We start from the raw sequence: 20,284 nt of genomic DNA, 5'->3' as shown, positions 1-20,284 counted from the left end.
GGAGAATGGAATGGAATGGAGAATGGAATGGAATGGACAGTGGAATGGAATGGAGAATGGAATGGACACTGGATTGGAATGGAGAATGGAAAAGAGCGGAATGGAATGGATGGAATGGAGAATGGAATGGAAAGGAGGATGGAATGGAATGGAAAGTGGAACGAAATGGATTGGAGAATGGAATGGAATGGAGAATGGAATGGAGAATGGAAGGGAATGGAATGGAATATGGTATGGAATGGAGGATTAAATAGAATGGATAATGGAATTGAATATGGAATGGAGCATGGAATAGAATGAAATGAAGAATGGATTGGAGAATGGTGTGGAATGGAAGGGAAAATGGAGAATGGAATGGAATCGAGAATTGAATGGAATGGAATGGAGAATAGAATGCAATGGAATGGGATGGACATGAATGGAGAATGGAATGAAATAGAATGGAGAATGGAGTGGAATGGAATGGAGAATGGAATGGAATGTGAAATGGAATGGAATGAAGAATGGAGTATGGAATAGAATAGAATGGGCAGTGGAATGGAATGGAGAATGGAATGGAATGCAAATAGAATGGAATGGAGAATGGAATAGAATGGAATGAATAGTGGAATGCAATGGAGAATGGAATGAAATTGAGAATGGAATGGGGAATGTAATGGAATGGGGAGTAGTATGGAGTGCAATAGAGAAAGGAAGGGAATGGAATGGAGAATGGAAGGAAATAGAAGGGAGAATGGAATGGAATGGAGAATGGAATGGAATGCGGAATGGGATGGAATGGAGAATGGAATGGTATGGAGAATGGAATAGAGAATGGAATGGAATGGAGAATGGAATGAAATGCAGTGGTGAATAGAATGAAATGGAGAATGGGATGTAATGGAATGGAGGATGGTGTGGAGAATGGAATAGAATGGAGAGTGGAATGGAGAAAGGAATAGAATATGGAATTGAATGGAATGCAGTAGTGAATATAATGGAATGGAGAATGGAATGTAATGGAATGGAGGTTGGTAAGGAGAATGGAATGGTGTGGAGAATGGAATGGACAATAGAATGGAAGGGAGAATGGAAAGGAATTGAAAATGGAAAAGAATGGAATGGAATGGAGGATGGAATGGAATGGATAGTGGAATGAAATGGAATGGAGGATGGAAAGGAATGGAATGGAGGTTGGTAAGGAGAATGGAATGGAATTGAGAATGGAATGGACAATGGAATGGAAGGGAGAATGGAATGGAAAATGGAAGAGAATGGAATGGAGAATGCAATGGAATGGAAAATGGAATGAAATGCAATGGTGAATACAATGGAGTGGAGAATGGAATGGAATGGAGGATGGTATGGAGAATGGAATGGACTTGGAAATGGAGGAGAATGAAATGGAACGCAGAGTGGAATGAAATGGAGAATGGAATGCAGAATGGAATGGAATGGAGAATGGAATGGAATGGAATAGAGAATGGAATGGAGAATGCAATGGAATGGGGAATGGAATGGAGAATGTAATGGATGGAGAATGGAATGGAATGTGGAATTGAATGGAATGGAGAATGGAATGAAATGGAATGGAGAATTGATTGGAATGGAATTGAATAGAGAATGTAATGGAAGGGAGAATTGAAAGGAATGGGGAATGGAATGGAGAATGGAATAGAATGGAGAATGGATTGGAATGGAATGGAGAACCAAATGGAGAATGGAATGGAATGGAGAGTAGAATGGATTGGAATGGAACAGAATGGAGAGTGGAGAATAGAAAGGAATTGAATGGAATATGTAGAATGGAATAGAGAATGGAATGGAATGGAGAACGGAATGGAATGTGGAATGGAATGAAGAATGTTAGGGAGACTGCAATGGAATGTGAAATGTATTGGAATATGGAATGCAATGGAGAATGAAATGGAATGGACAGTGGAGTGGAGAATGGAAGGGAATGGAATGCAGAATGGAATGGAAGTGAATGGAGAATAGAATGGAAAAGAGAATGGAATGGAATGGGGAATGGAATGCAATGGGGATTTGAATGTGGAATGGAATGCAATGGAAAGGGGAATGGAATGGAAAGGAGAATGGATTGGAATGGAATGGAGGATGGATTGGAATGGAATAGAGAATGGTTTGGAATGGAATGGAGAATAGAATGGAATGCAATGGAGAATGGAATGGAATGGAGATGGAGCTGGAATGGAGAATGGAATGAAATGGAGAATGGAATGGAATGGAGAATGGAATGGAGAAAGGAAGGGAAGGGAATGGAATGGAATCGAGAATGCAGAATGAAATAGAATGGATAATAGAATGGAATACAGAATGGAATGGAGAATGAACTGGAATGGAAAAAGGAATGAAATGGAGAATGGTATGGAGTGGAACAGAGAATGGCAGAGAATGAAATGGATAATGGACAGGAATGGAATGGAGAATTTTGTGGAATGGAGAATGGAATAGAATGGATAATGGAATGGAGAATGGAATGGCATGAGAAATGTAATGTAATGCAGAATGGAATGGAATGGAGCATGGAGTGCAATGAAATAGAGAATGGAATGGAATGGAACGGAAAATGGAGAATGGAGAATAGAATGCAATGGAGAATAGAATGGCATGCAGTGGTGAATAGAAAGGAATGGAGAATGGAATGGAATGGGGAATGGAATGGAGAAAGGAATAGAATATGGAATGGAATGGAGAATGGAATGGAAAATGGAATGGAATGCAGTGGTGAATAGAATGGAATGGAGGATGGTATGGAGAATGGAATAGAATGGAAAATGGAATGGAGTAGAGAATGGAATGTAAAGGAATGGAATGGAGAATGGAATGAAGAATGTAGAATGCAATGGAATGGAGAATGGAATGAAATGGAGAAAGGAATGGAATGAAATGCAGAATGGAATGGAGGATGGAATGCAATGGAGAATAGAATGGAATGGAGAATGGAAGGAGAATGGAATGGAATGCGGAATGGAATGCAATGAGGAATGGAATGGAATGGAGAATGGAATAGAGAATGGAATGGAATAGAGAATGGAATGGAGAATGGAATGCTATGGAGAATGGAATGGAATGGAGAATGGTATGGAACGGAATGGAGAATGGAAGAGAATGGAATGGAGAATGGAATGGGATGCAGTGGTGAATAGAATGGAATGGAATGGAGGATGGTAAGGAGAATGGAATGGAATGGAGCATGAAATGGAATGGAGCATGGAATGAAATGGAGCATGAAATGCAATGATGGAGAATGGTATGGAATGGAATGGAAAATGGAATATGGAATGGAATGGAGAATAGAATGGAATGGAATTGAATGCAGTGGTGAATAGAATGGAATGGAGGATGGTATAGAAAATGGAATGGAATGGAGAATGGAATAGAATGGAGAAAGGAATAGAATATGGAATGGAATGGAGAATAGAATGGAATGGAATACAGTGATGAATAGGCTGGAAGGGAGAATGGAATAGAATGAAATGTAATGGAGGATGGAATGGAGAATGGAATGGAATGCAGTGGTGAATAGAATGGAATGGAATGGAGGATGGTATGGAAAATGGAATGGAATGGAGAATGGAATAGAATGGAGAAAGGAATAGAATATGGAATGGAATGAAGAGTAGAATGGAATGGAATGCAGTGGTGAATAGAATGGAATGGAGAATGGAATAGAATGAAATATAATGGAGGCTGGAATGGAGAATGGAGTGGAATGGAGAATAGAATGGACAATGGAAAGGAATGGAGAATGGAATGAATGGAATGGAGAATGGGAAAGAGTGGAATGGAATGGAGAATGGAATGGAATGAAAAATGGTATGGAATGGAGAATTGAAGGGAATGGGTAATGGAATGGAATGCAGAATCGAATGGAGCATGGAATGGAATGGAGCATGGAATGGAATGGAGCATGGAATGGAATGAAATGGAGAATGGAGTGGAGAATGGTGTGGAATGAAACAGAAAATGGAGCATTCAATGGAATGGAGAATAGAATGGAATGGGAAATGGAATGGAATAGAAGGGAGAATGGAAGGGACTGGAGAATGGAATGGAATGGAGAGTAGAATGCAATAGAATGGAATGGAATGGAGAATGGAATGGATTGGACAGGAATGTAGAATGGAGTGGAATAGAATGGAGAATGGAATGGAATGGAGAATGGAATGGAATGCAGAATGGAATGGATTGCGGAACGGAATGGATTGTGGAATGGAATAGAATGAAGAAGAATGGAGAATGGAATGGAATGGAGAATGGAATGGAATGTGGAGTGGAATGGATTGCGGAATGGAATGGATTGTGGAATGGAATAGAATGAAAAAGAATGGAGAATGGAATAGAATGGAATGGAGAATGGAATGGAATGGAGAACGGAATGGAATGGATTGCGGAATGGAATGGATTACAGAATGGAATAGAATGAAGAATGGAGGTAATGGAATAGAATGGAATGGAGAATGGAATGGAATGGAGAATGGAATGGAATGTGGAATGGAATGAAATGTGGAATGGAATGGATTGTGGACTGGAATAGAATAAAGAATGGAGAATGGAATAGAGTGGAATGGAGAATGGAATGGAATAGAGAATGGAATGGGGATTGTAATGGAATGGGGAATGGTATGGAATGGAAGAGAATGGAATGGAGAATGGAAGGGAATGGGAGGGAGAATGGAATGGAATGCAGAATGGAGAACGGAATGGAATGGAGAATGGAATGGAATGCAGAATGAACTGGAATGGAGAATGGAATGGACAATGGAATGGAATGGAGAATGGAATGGAGTGGAGAAAGGAATGGAGTGGAGAATGGAATGACAGGGAGGATGGAATGGAATGAAATGAAGCGTGGAATGGAGATTGTTGTGAATATAATAGAGAATGGAATGGCATGGAGTGGAATGGAATGGAAGGAAGAATGGAATGGAATGTAGTGGAAAATGGAAAGGAATGGAGAATGGAATGGAAAATGTAACAAATGGAGAATGGAATGGAGAATGGAATAGAATGCTGAATGGAATGGAGAATGGATTGGAATGGAATGCCATGGAGAATGGAGAATGTAATGGAATGGAAAATGGAGTAGAATAGAATGGAATGGAGAATGGAATGGAATAGAATGGAGACTGAACTGGAATGGAGAGTGGAATGAAATGGAGAATGGAATGGAGTGGAGAATGGTATGGAATGGAATGGAGAATGGTATGGAATGGAAGGGAATAGAATGGAGAATGGAAGGGAATAGAATGGAGAATGGAAGGGAATGGAATGGAGAATGGAATGGAATCGAGAATGCAGAATGGAATGGAAAATGTAATTGATTACGGAATGGAATGGAATAGAGAATGAACTGGAATGGAAAACGGAATGGAATGGAGAATGGTATGGAACTGAGAATGTTATGGAACGGAATGGAGAATGGAAATAATGGAACAGAGAATGAAAGGGAATGAAATGGAGAATGGTATGCAATGGAGAATGGAATAGAATGGAGAATGGAATGGAACGTGGAATGGAGTGTAATGTAATGGAGAATGGAAAGGAATGGAATGGAGCATGGAAAGCAATGAAATGGAGAATGGAGTGGGGAATGGAATGGAATGGGATGGAACGGAAAATGGAGAATGGAATGGAATGAAGAATAGAATGCAATGAAATGGAATGGAACGGAGAATGGAATGGAATGAAGAATAGAATGCAATGAAATGGAATGGAATGGAGACTGGAATGGAATGGACAGGAATGGAGAATGGAATAGAATTGAATGGAGAATGAATTGAATAATGGAATGGAATGCAGAATGGAGTGGAATGGAGAATGGAATGGAATGCAGTATGGTATGGAATGGAATGGAGACTGGAAGGGAATGGAAAGGAGAATGGAATGGAATGTAAAATGAAGAATGGAATGGAATGGAGAACAGAATGCAGTGGAGAGTGGAATGCAGTGTGGAATGGAATGGAAGGGAGAGTGAACTGGAATGGAGAATGGTACGGAATGGAGAATGAAATGGAATGGAGTGGAGAATGGAATAGAGAATGGAATGGAATGGACAATGGAATGGGGAATGGAATGGAGTGGAGAATGGAATGAAAGGGAGAATGGAATGGAATGAAATGGAGCATGGAATGGAGAATGGGTATGAATGGAATAGAGAATGGAATGGAATGGAGTGGAACGGAATGGAATGGAGAATGGAATAGAATGGAGTGAAAAATGGACGGGAGAATGGAATGGAATGGAGAATGTAACAGATGGAGAATGGAATGCAATGGAGAATGGAAAGGAATGCGGAAAGGAATGGAATGGAATGGAGAATGGAATAGAGAATGCAGTGGAGTGGAGAATGTATGGGAATGGAATGGAGAATGGAATGTAATAGAGAGTGGATGGAATGTATTACAGTGGAGAATGAAATGGAATGGAATGGTATGGAATGGAAAATGGAATGGGCTGTAATGGAGAATGGACTGGGAAATGGGATGGAATATAATGGAGAATGGAATGGAATAGAGAATGGAAGAAATGGAATGGAATCAAGAATGGAATGGAATGAAATGAAATGGAGAATGGAATGTAAAATGTAATGGAGAATAGAATGGAATGCAGTGGAATGGAGAATGGAATGGAGTGGAGAATAGAAAGGAATCGAGAATGGAATGGAGTGAAGAATGACGTGGAATGGAATGGAGAATGTAATGTAATGGAGGATGGAATGGAATGGAGAATGGAATGGAATATGGAATGGAAGGGAGGATTGAATGGAATGGAGTGGAGAGTGTAGTGGAATGTAATTTAATGTGAATGGAATGGAATGGAGAATGGAATAGAGTGGAATGGAGAATGGAATGGTATGGAGAATGGAATGGAATGGAGAATGGAACGGAGTGGAATGAAGAATGGAATGAAATAGAGAATGGAATGGTATAGAGAATGGAATGGAATCGAATGGAGCATGGAATGGAGAATGCAATGGAATGGAATGGAATAGAAAATGCAATGGAATGGAATGGAGAATGGAATGGAAGGGAAGGGAGAATATTCCATTCCACTTTCCATTCCACTCTCCATTCCACTCTCCATTCTATCCCATATTCCATTCCACTCTCCATTCTATTCCATTCTCCATTCCATACCGTTCTCCATTTCATTCCCTTTGATTCTCCATTCCATTCCTGCCATTCTCCATTCCGTTCCATACCATTCTCAGTTCCATACCCTTCTCCGTTCCATTCCATTCTCCATTCTAGTTCATTCTCTATTCTGTTCCATTCCGTAATCAATTACATTCTCCATTCCATTTTGCATTCTCAATTCCATTCTCCATTCCATTCCCTTCCATTCTCCATTCTATTCCCTTCCATTCTCCATTTCATTCCCTTCCATTCCATACCATTCTCCATTCCATTCCATACCATTCTCCATTCCATTCCATTCTCCATTTTGTTCCACTCTCCATGGGGGTTCAATCTCCATTCTATTCCATTCCATTCTCCATTCCATTCTATTCTACTCCATTCTCCATTCCATTCCATTCCATTCTGCATTCTCTGTTCCATTCCATTCCAATCCATTCTCCATTCCATTCAGCATTCTATTCCATTCTCCATTTGTTACATTTTCCATTCCATTCTCCATTCCTTTCCATTTTTCACTACATTCCATTCCATTCTCCATTCCATTCCATTCTTCCTTCCATTCCATTCTTCCTTCCATTCCATTTCACTCCATGCCATTCCATTCTCTATTCCATTCATAACAATCTCCATTCCACGCTCCATTTCATTCCATTCCATCCTCCCTTTCATTCCATTCTCCACTCCATTCCTTTCTCCACTCCATTTCATTCCATTATCCATTCCATTCCATTGTCCATTCCAGTTCATTCTCCATTCCATTCCATTTCGCATTCCATTCCATTCTCCATTCCATTCCGTTCTCTATTCTGCATTCCATTCTCCTTCCCATTCCCTTCCATTCTCCATTCCATTCTCTTCCATTCTGTATTTCATTCCATACCATTCCCCATTCCATTACAATCCTCATTCCATTCTCTATTCCACTCCATTCTCCATTCCATTCTATTCCATTCTCCATTCCATTCTATTCCATTCTCCATTCTTCTTCATTCTGTTCCATTCCACAATCCATTCCATTCTGCAATCCATTCCATTCCGCATTCCATTCCATTCCGCATTCCATTCCATTCTCCATTCCATTCCGTTCTCCATTCCCTTCTATTCTATCCTCCATTCTTCTTCATGCTATTCCATTTCGCAGTCCATTCCATTCTGCAGTCCATTCCATTCTGTATTCCATTCCATTCTCCGTTGCATTCCATTCTCCATTCTATTCCATTCCATTCTGCATTCCTGTCCAATCCATTCCATTCTCCATTCCATTCCATTCTATTGCATTCTATTCTCCATTCCATTCCATTCTCCAGTCCCTTCCATTCTCCATTCTATTCCATTCCATTTTCCATTCCATTCTATTCTCCATTCCATTCAATGCTCCACTTTCCGTTCCATTCCACTCCATTCTCCACTTCATTCCATTTCATGCTCCACTCCATTCCATGCTCCATTCCATTCTGCATTCCATTCCATTATCCATTCCTTTCAATTCTCCATTCCATATCATTTTTCATTCCATTCCATTCTCCATTCCATTCCACTCTTTCCCATTCTCCATTCCATTCATTCCATTCTCCATTTCTTTCCATTGTCCATTCTATTCTCCATTCCACTCCATTCTCCATTCCAGCCTGCATTACGTTTCATTCTATTACATTCTCCATTCCATTCTGTTCACCACTGCATTCCATTCCATTGTATTCTCCATTCCGTTCTCCATTCTATTCCATATTCTATTCCTTTCTCCATTCTATTCCATTCTCCATTCTATTCCATTCTCCATTCCATTCCATTCTCCATTCCATTCCATTTTCCATACCATCCTCCATTCCATTCCATTCTGTTCACCACTGCATTCCATTCCGTTTCATTTCATTCTATTCCATTCTCCCTTCTAGCCTATTTATCACTGTATTCCATTCCATTCTATTCTCCATTGCATTCTATATTCTATTCCTTTTTCCATTCCATTCCATTCTCCATTCCATTCCATTTTCCATACCATCCTCCACTCCATTCTGCATTCCATTCCATTCTATTCTCCATTCCATTCCATACCCCATTTTCCATTCCATTCCATACCATTCTCCATCACTGCATTTCATGCTCCATTTTATTCCATGCTCCATTCCATTCTATGCTTCATTCCATTCCATTCTCCATACCATCCTCCATTCCATTCCATTCTCCATTCCATTCTGTTCACCACTGCACCCCATTCCATTCTCTTCCATTCTCCATTCTGTTCCATATCATTCTCCATTCTCCATACCATTCCATTCTCCATTCCATTCCATTCTCTATTCCATCTCCATTCCATTCTCTATTCCATTCCATTCTCTATTCCATTCTCCATTCCATTCCATTCCTCATTGCATTCCATTCCACATTCCATTCCATTCTCCATTCCATTGCATTCTCCATTCTCCATTCCATTCTCCATTCTCCATTCCATTCCTTTATATTCCATTCTCTACTGCATTCCATTTTCCATTCTATTCCATTCTCCATACCATCTTCCATTCCATTCTATTCACCACTGCATTCCATTCCGTATTCCATTCCATTCTCCATTCCATTCCATTTTCTATTCCTTTCTCCATTCCATTCCATTCCCCATTCCATTCCATTCTCCATTCCTTTCTATTCACCACTGCATGCCATTCTATTCTCCATTCTCCATTTTCTGTTCCATTGCCCACTTCATTCTCTATTTCATTGCATTCCATGCTCCATTCCATTCCATCCTGCATTACATTACATTACATTTCTCATACCATTCCATTCTCCATTCCCTTATCCATTCTATTCCATTCTCCATTCCATACCATTCTCTATTCCATTGCCGTACATTATCCATTCCATTCTCTGCCATTCTCCGTTCCATTCCATACCATTCTCCATTCCATTCCATTTTCCATTCCAGTTCATTCTCCATTCCATTCCATTCCACATTCCATTCTATTATCCATTCTATTCCATTCTGCATTCTCGATTCCATTCCATTCCCTTCCCTTCCTTTCTCCGTTCCATTCTCCATTTCATTCCATTGTCCATTCCAGCTCAATCTCCATTCCATTCCATTCTCCATTGCATTCCATTATCTATTCCATTCCATTCTCCATTCCATTCCAAACCATTCTCTATTCCATTCCAATCCATTCTCCATTCCATTCCAATCCATTCTCCATTCCATTCCATTCCCCTTTCCATTGCATTCCATTCCGCATTCAAATCCCCACTGCATTCCATTCCCCATTCCTTTCTCCATTCCATTCCATTCTCTTTTCCATTCTTTTCTCCATTCGCTTCCATTCCATTCTGCATTCCATTCCCTTCCATTCTTCACTCCATTGTCCATTCCATTCCATTGTCCATTCCATTTCATTCTTCATTGCATTCCATATTCCAATACATTACATTTCACATTACATTGCCGTCTCCCTAAGATTCTTAATTCCATTCCATTCTCCATTCCATTCCGCATTCCATTCCATTCTCCATTCCATTCCATTCTCTATTGCATTCTCCATTCCATTCAATTCGTTTCTATTCTCCACTCTCCATTCTGTTCCATTCCAATCCATTCTACTCTCCATTCCATTCCATTCCATTCTCCATTCGATTCTCCATTCCATTCCAATCCATTCGATTCTCCATTCCATTCCAATCCATTCTCCATTCTATTCCATTCTCCGTTCCCCATTCCATTCCCCATTCCTTTCCATTATATTCTCCCTTCCATTCCATTCTCTATTCAATTCCATTCCAATCAATTCTCCATTCCATCCCATTCTCCATTCCATTTCATTCCATTCTCCATTCCATTCAATTCCACATTCCAATCCATTCTCCATTCCATTCTCCATCCGTTACATTCTCCATTCCATTCCCCATTCCATTGCATTCTCCATTCCATTCTCTATTCCATTCCATTCTATTCTCCATTCCATTCCATTCTGCGTTCCATTCTCCATTTCATTCCACTCTTCGTTCCATTCCATTCTCCTCCATTTCCAATTCCATTCCATTCTCCATTCCATTCCATTCTCCATACCATCCTCCATTCCATTCTTCACTCCATTCTATTCACCACTGCATTTCATTCCATTTCATTCCATTTTCCATTCCATTGCAGTCTCCATTCCATTCTTTTCCATTCTCCCTTCCATTCTCCCTTCCATTCCATTGTCCATTCCATTCTCAATTCCATTCCATTCTTCACTCCATTCTATTCACCATTGCATTTCATTCCATTTTCCATTCCATTGCATTCTCCATTCCATTCTTTTCCATGTTTCATTCCATTCTCCCTTCCATTCCATTGTCCATTCCATTCTCAATTCCATTCCATTCTCCTTAACAACCTCCATTCCATTCCTTTCCATCCTCCATTCCATTTCATTCCACTTTCAATTCCATTCCTTCCGCCATTCCATTCTTTTCCATTTTCAATTCCTTTCCACTCTCCCTTCCATTCCATTCTCCATGCCATTCTGTTATCCTTACCAACCTCCATTTCATTACATTCCATTCTCCACTCCATTATATTCACTACTGCATTCTATTCCATTCTCCATTCCATTCCATATTCTATTCCTTTCTCCATTCCATTCCATATTCTATTCCTTTTTCCATTCCCTTCTCCATTCTATTCTATTCTCCACACCATCCTCCATTCCATTACATTCCATTCTCCATTTCATTCTATTCACCACTGCATTCCATTCCATTCTCCATTCCATTCCATTCTCCACTCCGTTCCATTTTCCATTCCATCCCATTCCTCATTCCATTTCCTTCCATTCTCCATTCCATTCCCTTCCATTCTCTATTGCACTCCATACTACTCCCCATTCCATTACATTCCCCATTCCATTCTCCATTGCATTCCACTGTGCATTCCATTCCATTCCATTCTCCATTCCATTCTTCATTCCATTCTATTCGCATTCCATTCCATTCTCCATTCCATTCCACTTCCCATTCCATTCTGTTCCATTCTCCATTCTTCATTCCATTCCATTCCACATTCCATTCCATTCTCTATTCCATTCTGCATTCCATTCCATTCCATTCTCCATTCTATTTCATTTTATTCTCCATTCATGTCCATCTCATTCAGTTGCATTCTATTCTTCATTCCATTCCATTCAATTCTTGATTACATTCCATTCTCCATTTTCCCTTCCATTCCACACCATTCTCCATTCCATTCTTCATTTCATTCCATTCCACGCTCCATTCCATATTCCATTCCATTTTCCATTCTATTTAATCCTCCATTCCATACCATTTTCCATTCCATTCCCTTCCATTGTCCATTCCATTCCGTTCCATTCTCCATTCCATTCTATTCTCCATTCCAGTTCATTCTCCATTCCATTCCATTCTCCATTCCATTTCATTCCACTTTCCATTCCATTCCATCCTCCTTTCCATTCCATTCTCCATTCCATTCCACTCTTTTCCATTCTCCACTCTATTCCATTCTCCGTTCCAATCCATCTTCCATTCCATTCTCCATTCCATTCATTCCACTGTCCATTCCATTCTCCATACCATCATCCATTCCATTCCATTCCATTCTCCCTTCCATTCTATTCTCCATTCCATTCCATGCTCCATTCCATTCCATTCTCTATTCCATTCCATTCTCCATTCCATTTCATTCCATTCTCCATTCCATTCCATTCTCCATTCCATTCCATGCTGCCTTCATTCCATGCTCCCTTCCACTCCATTCTCCACTCCATTTCATTCTCCATAGCATCCTCCATTCCATTCTGTTCACCACTGCATTCCATCTGCTTCTCCATTCGATTCTCTTCCACTCTCCACTGCATTCCATAGCATTCTCCATTCCATTCCATTCTGCATTCAATTCCATTCTCCATTCCATGTTCTCTTTTCTCCATTGCATATGCATTCCATCCTCCACTCCATTTTCCATTCCATTCTATTCACCACTGCATTCCATTCCCCATTCCATTCCATTCTCTACTTTCCATTCCATTCCATTCTGCACACAATTCTCCATTTCATTGCATTCCATGCTGCATTCCTTCCATTTTCCATTCCATTCCACTTTCCATTCCATTCTCCATTCCACTATCTATTCTATTCCATTCTTCACTGCATTCCATTCTCCATTCCATTCCCTTCCATTCTCCATTCCATTCTCTTCCCATTCTCCATTCCGTTCCATACCATTCTCCATTCCATTCCATTTTCCATTCCATTCCCTTCCTTCCTCCATTCCATTCCCTTCCTTCCTCCATTCCATTCCCTTGCATTCTCCATTGCATTCCACTCTCCATTTCAGTTCAATCTCCATTCCATTCCATTCTACCTTCCATTCCATTCTTCATTCCATACCAAATCCTTCTCTATTCCATTCCAATCCATTCTCCATTCCATTCCCTTCCCCTTTCCATTCCATTCGCAATTCAATTCCCCATTCTATTCCATTCCCCACTCCATTCTCCATTCCGTTCTCCATTCCATGTCCATTCCATTCCATTGTCTATTCCATTCCATTCTCCACACCATCCTCCATTCCATTACATTCCATTCTCCATTTCATTCTATTCACCACTGCATTCCATTCCATTCTCCGTTCCATTCCATTCTCTATTCCATTCTCCATTCCATTCCATTTTCCATTTCATCCCATTCTGCATTCCATTCCATTCAGTTCTCCATTCTATTCCATTCTGCCTTCTGTTTTCTTCCATTCTTCATTCCATTGCCTTCCATTCTCTATTGCACTCCATACTACTCCCCATTCCATTACATTCCCCATTGCATTCTCTATTCCATTCCATTCTCCATTGCATTCCACTGTGCATTCCATTCTATTCCATTTTCCATTCCATTCTTCATTCCATTCTATTCGCATTCCATTCCATTCTCCATTCCATTCCACTTCCCATTGCATTCTATTCCATTCTTCATTCTTCATTCCATTCTACTCTGCATTCCATTCCATTCTCCATTCCATTCCATTCTTCATTCATGTCCATCCCATTCAATTGCATTCTATTCTCCATTCCATTCCATTGAATTCTCGATTCCATTCCATTCTCCATTTTCCCTTCCATTCCACACCATTCTCCATTCCAGTCTTCATTTCATTCCATTCCATATTCCATTCTATTATCCATTCTATTTAATTCTCCATTCCATACCATTTTCCATTCCATTCCCTTCCATTCTCCATTCCATTCTGTTCTCCATTCCAGTTCATTCTCCATTCCGTTCCATTCTCCATTCCATTCTTCTCCATTCCATTTCATTCCACTTTCCATTCCATTCCATCCTCCTTTCCATTCCATTCTCCATTCCATTCTGCTCTTTTCCATTCTCCATTCTATTCCATTCTCCATTCTAACCCATTATCCATTCCATTCTCCATTCCATTCCACTGTCCATTCCATTCTCCATCCCATCATCCATTCCATTCCATTCCATTCTGTTCTCCATTACATTCCATGCTCCATTCCATTCCATTCTCTATTCCATTCCATTCTCCACTCCATTTCATTCCATTCCATGCTGCCTTCATTCCATGCTCCCTTCCATTCCATTCTCCACTCCATTCCATTCTCCATACCATCCTCCATTCCATTCTATTCACCACTGCATTCTATCCCATTCTCCATTCCACTCTCTTCCATTCTCCACTGCATTCCATAGCATTCTCCATTCCATTCCATGCTCCATTTGATTCCATTCCATTCTCCATTCCATTCTCCATACCATTCCATTCTCTATTCCATTCCATTCTCCATTCCACTCTATTCCATTCTCCATTCCATTCCGTTCTTCATTCCATTTCATTCACATTCAGTTACTTTCCTCTACACTCTCCACTCTATTCCATTCCATCCTCCATTCCATTCCATATTCCATTCCATTCTCCATTCCATTCCATCCTCCATTCCATTCCATCCTCCATTCCATTCTCCATTACATTACAGTCTCCATTTCCTTCCACGCCATTCTTCACTCCATTCCATTCTCGATTCCTTTCTATTCTCCACTCCATTCCATTCTCCATTCCATTCCATTCTCCATTCCACTCTCCATTCCACTGCATTCCATTCTATTCTCCATTACATTTTCCATTCCATTGTCCATTCCATTCTCCATTTCATTTCATTCCATTCCATTCCATTCTTGATTCCATTCCGTTTCTTCCATTCTCTATTCCATTCCATTCTCCATTATATTCCATCCCATTTCCCAGTCCATTCTCCATTCTATTCCATGCCGTTTTCCATTCCATACCATTCCATTCCATTCCATTTCATTCTCCGTTGTAATACATTCCATCCACTCTCCATTACATTCCATTCTCCATTCCATTCCCATACATTCTCCATTCCACTGCATTCTCTATTCCATTCTGCATTCCATTCCATTCTCCATTGCATTCCATTCTCCATCTGTTACATTCTCCATTCCATTCCATTCTCCAGTGCTTTTCCCACTACATTCCATTCCATTCTCTGTTCCATTCCATTCCATTCCACTCCATTCCATTTGATTCTCTATTCCATTCATACCCATTCTCCATTCCACGTTCCAATTCATTCCATTCCATTCTATTCTACCTTTCATTCCATTCTCCACTCCATTCCATTCTCCACTCCATTCCATTCCCCATTCCATTGTTCATTCCATTCTGTTGTCCGTTCCATTCCATTCTCTATTCCATTCTCCACTCCATTCCATTCCATTCTCCATTCCAGTTCACTCTCCATTCCATTCCATTCCACATTGCATTCCACTCTCCATTGCATTCTGTTCTCCATTCTATTCCATTCTTCTTTCTACATTCCATTCCATTCTCCTTTCCATTCCCTTCCAGTCTCCAGTCCATTCCATATCATTCTGCATTCCATTCCATTCCCCATTCCATTCCATTCCATTCTTCATTCCATTCCATTCCGCATTCATTTATCCAGTCCATTCTCCATTCAATTCTATTCCCTTCTCCATTCCTGTCCATTCCATTCCAGTCTCCATTCCATTGCATTCTATTCTCCATTCCATTCCATTCTCCATTTGAGTTCATTCTCTATGCCATTCCATTCTGTAATCAATTACATTCTCCATTCCATTCTGCATTGTCGATTCCATTCCATTCCCTTCCATTCTCCATTCCATTCCATTCCATACCATTCTCCATTCCATTCCATTCCATTCTCCATCTCATTCCACTCTCCATTCCAGTTCAATCTCCATTCTATTCCATTCCATTCTCCATTCTATTCTATTCTACTCCATTCTCCATTGCATTCCATTCCATTCTCCATTCTCTGTTCCATTCCATTCCAATCCATTCTCCATTCCATTCAGCATTCTATTCCATTCTCCATTCCATTCTCCATTTGTTACATTTTCCATTCCATTCTGCATTCCTTTTCATTTTCCACTACATTCCATTCCATTCTCCATTCCATTCCATTCTTCCTTCCATTCCGTTCCACTCCATGCCATTCCATTCCCTATTCCATTCATAACAATCTCCATTCCACACTCCATTTCATTCCATTCCATCCTCCCTTTCATTCCATTCTCCACTCCATTCCTTTCTCCACTCCATTCCATTCTCCATTCCATTCCATTCTCCATTCCAGTTCATTCTCCATTCCATTCCATTTCGCATTCCATTCCATTCTCCATTCCATTCCATTCTCCATTCTGCATTCCATTCCATTCTCCTTCCCATTCCCTTCCATTCTGCATTCCATTCTCTTCCATTCTGCATTTCATTCCATACCATTCCCCATTCCATTCCATGGAATGGAGAACGGAACGGAATAGAGAATGGAATGGTATGGAGAATGGAATGGAATGGAGAATGGAATGGAATCGAATGGAGCATGGAATGGAATGGAGAATGCAATGGAATGGAATGGAGAATGCAATGGAATGGAATGGAGAATGGAATGGAAGGGAAGGGAGAATGGAATGGAATGGAGAATGGAATGGAATGGAGAATCGAACGGAATGGAATGGAGAATGGAATCGAACTGAAGATGGAATTTAATGGAATGGAGAATGGATTGGGAAATGGAATGGAGAAGGGAATGGAATGAAATGGAGAATAGATTGGAGAATGGAGTGGAATAGAATGGAATGGAGAATTGAGTGGAGAATGGAACGGAGAGTCGAGTGTAGTGGAATGGAATGGAGAATGGAATGGAAGGGAGAATGGAATGGTGAATTGAGAATGGAATGATATGTGGAATGCCGTGTAGTGTAGAATGGAATGTAATGGAGCATGGAATTGATTAGGGAATTTGAATGGAGAAGAATGGAATGGAGAATCAAATGGAATGGAGAATGGAATGGAATGGAGAATAGAATGGAATAGAGAATTGAATGGAGTGGAATGGAGAATGGAATGGAACGCAGAATGGAATGGAATGGGGAATGGAATGGAATGGAATGGGGAACGGAATGGAATGCGGAATGAAATGGAATGCGGAATGGAATGGAAATCTTGGTAGCAGGTAGACAGCCCAAATATGTAAACAGACCACTTGGTTTCACACCTTCCTCCAATAATATTAAATAGATTAGAAGTTAGAGAAAATTATTCAAGTGAATGCAAAGGAAAACTTCGTGGAAGATTGAATCTAGGGGTGGTACTGGCTCATTCTCCCTATTCTAGACCATAGCCATTCTGATGGCCACAGAAACAAGGAGACTCAGGAACACAGAATCAGTGTGTTTCACAACAGTCAAACAGGCATTTTCTTGGGGGCTGTCTTCAATAGGAATTACCAAGAGAAGTATCCATTTCCAGAACAACTAGAATTAATTCCAAGTCCTAGCTTTGATGAGTTGTGGCTTCTGAAATTTGGGGTAGAAGGTCTTTTGTGATTAGGCCTTGGTTTGTACTATATCAACAGAATAACTTTCAACTATAAGTACATTTTTAACCTTTCTACCACATCAAATCTATATTAGGTATAAGTCAAAATTAGTTTAACCAGCTACTTGATTGAAGGGAGAAATTGTTTCATTTTTTATTCTAGATTATGATTTTAAATTCCTGCTCATCTCAGGAGTTTTCTAGTTTAAACCTATATGGAAGATAGTAAACATGTTTATAAATCTCTTTATAGGAGAACCTCCATTTCTACCAGAATCCTTTGACCGAATTCTTCTGGATGCACCCTGTAGTGGAATGGGACAGAGACCAAACATGGCCTCTACTTGGTCTTTGAAGGAAGTGGCATCATATCAGCCATTACAGCGAAAACTCTTCACTGCAGTATGTGGTGGTCTGTTTTTGTGAAAGAAAGTTAACTTTTGCTACTTTGATGTTTAAACTACTGACAGCAATCTCCATAGCAGCGTTCATTACAATAGCCAAAAGGTGGGAACAACCCAAGAGTCTGTTGACAGATACATGGATAACAGAATGTGCTATATCCATACGTGGAACATTATTCAGCCTTCAAAGGGAATGAGATTCTGATACAGGCACAACATGGGTGAACCTGGAAAACATTATGCTCAGTAATATGAACCAGACACAAAAGGAAAAATGCTTTAAGATTTTGCTTATATGAGGTAGCTGGGAAATTCATAGAGACAGGAAGAAGAATAGATACTACCAGGCATTGTGGGGCTGGGAGATTGAGGAGCTATTGTTTAATGGGTATAGACTTGCAGTTTGGGATAATGAAAAAGTTCTGGAGATGAATGGTGGTGATCATTGCCCAGCAATGTGACTGTACTGAATGTTATTATTGACTTAAAATGGCTAAAATGATAAATCTTATGCTATTTATATTTTATCACACACACACACACACACACACACACACACACAAACAACTGAGAGGACCTAGTTTTAAATATAGGAAGTTTTCATTTAAGTTGACTCACCTTTAAGATATACAGGCAATAGTAGAATTTCATCACTGAGATATTTAATAAATTTCAAATATTCTCTATCTGAAAAAGAGTCACTGAGTTGTTAACTTATAGTTACTAATTGATGTAAAGAATTAGATATAAAATAAATTACTCTTTTTTAAAAAAAAAACAGTTATTGGCTAGTATGGTGGCTCGCGCCCATAATCTCAGCACTTTGAGAGGCTGAGGCGGGCTGATCACCTGAGGTCAGGAGTTCGAGACCAGCCTGGCCAACATGGCAAAACCCCGTCTCTACTAAAAATACAAAAAATTAGCTGGGTGTGGTTGTGGGCGCCTGTAGTCCCAGCTACTCGGGAGGTTGAGGCAGGAGAATTGCTTGAACCCGGGAGGCGAAGGTTGCAGTGAGCTGAAGTCATGCCACTGCACTCCAGCCTGGGCAACAGAGCAAGATTGTCTCAAAAAAAAAAAAAAAAAAAAAAAAAGAGAGATTTTTTGGGGGTCGTCTTTAGAAGAAGGCCCAATAGGAAGCAAAACTCATTGATAAAAACAGGAAGAGACAGTGGCCAGCGTAGGATATAGGAGAACCATAAAAACTCTACAAATTTAACTTGTCTCCAGCACTTTCAGAAGCCCAGATAGAACATTTGAGGATTTCTCCTAGTCTTTCAAAAATGACTCAGTGGATTTCAGCGTGTATAGGCAGTGTTTGATCATAGATGAATTCATTATTTCCTCCCAGCCCTCCAAAATACAAGGCTAGAGCAACAATGGATGTTCTATAATGATTTAGTCTCTAAAGCTGTCTTTGAGTACATTCTGATTCAACCGTCCTGGTGTTTCCTTTCATACACAAAGGTAGCACTGGTTGTGTATTATTTAACTTCGTCTTTTTCTATGAAGTCTTCAAAGAACTCATCCTCAGAATTAAAACAGCAAGCAGCAAAAAGGAAACTTTACTTACAGCCGAAACCCGCTTTGACTTGAGAATAAAATTAGGATACTTCTGTAAAGGACTTGGATTTCTGTTCTTATTAGGTCACAGCAAAAATGGTATTTTAAAAGGCTACTAGGAGTAGATGAATGATCTCAATGAGAAGGAAAAGCTGACAGTATATCAGAGAGAACTAGAATATAGCAGGTGTGCCATTTGGCATGGAGAGAAATCGAGAATGTGGACTTGAGCCTTGTTGACTTGAGCCATGGCTCTTCCACCTAAGTGACTTTAGGTACATTGTTTT

The 20,284-nt window shown here is 40.1% G+C and overlaps 1 protein-coding gene across 18 annotated transcripts in view; it reads left to right on the top strand.

Moving 5' to 3' along the window:
• Positions 1-20,284, top strand: part of NSUN6 (NOP2/Sun RNA methyltransferase 6) — a 113,800-nt gene that overhangs the window by 89,098 nt on the left and 4,418 nt on the right. For 16 of the 18 annotated variants that reach the window (XR_010146813.1, XM_063781448.1, XM_063781442.1 and 13 more), the window contains one exon: positions 18,287-18,435. Coding sequence is in view for 15 of the 18 variants with exons in the window: in XM_063781448.1 (XP_063637518.1) it covers positions 18,287-18,435 (149 nt within the window). In the remaining 3 variants the exon portion in view is untranslated. Of the gene's footprint in view, positions 1-18,286; positions 18,541-20,284 lie in introns of all 18 variants that reach the window. The other 2 variants (XR_010146814.1, XR_010146815.1) reach the window with 1 other exon arrangement.

Source organism: Pan troglodytes, chromosome 8 (genome assembly GCF_028858775.2).
Source record: "Pan troglodytes isolate AG18354 chromosome 8, NHGRI_mPanTro3-v2.0_pri, whole genome shotgun sequence".
Lineage (NCBI taxonomy): Eukaryota > Metazoa > Chordata > Mammalia > Primates > Hominidae > Pan > Pan troglodytes.
Note: the sequence above shows the minus strand (reverse complement) of the source record. Positions and strands in the feature narration are given on the sequence as shown.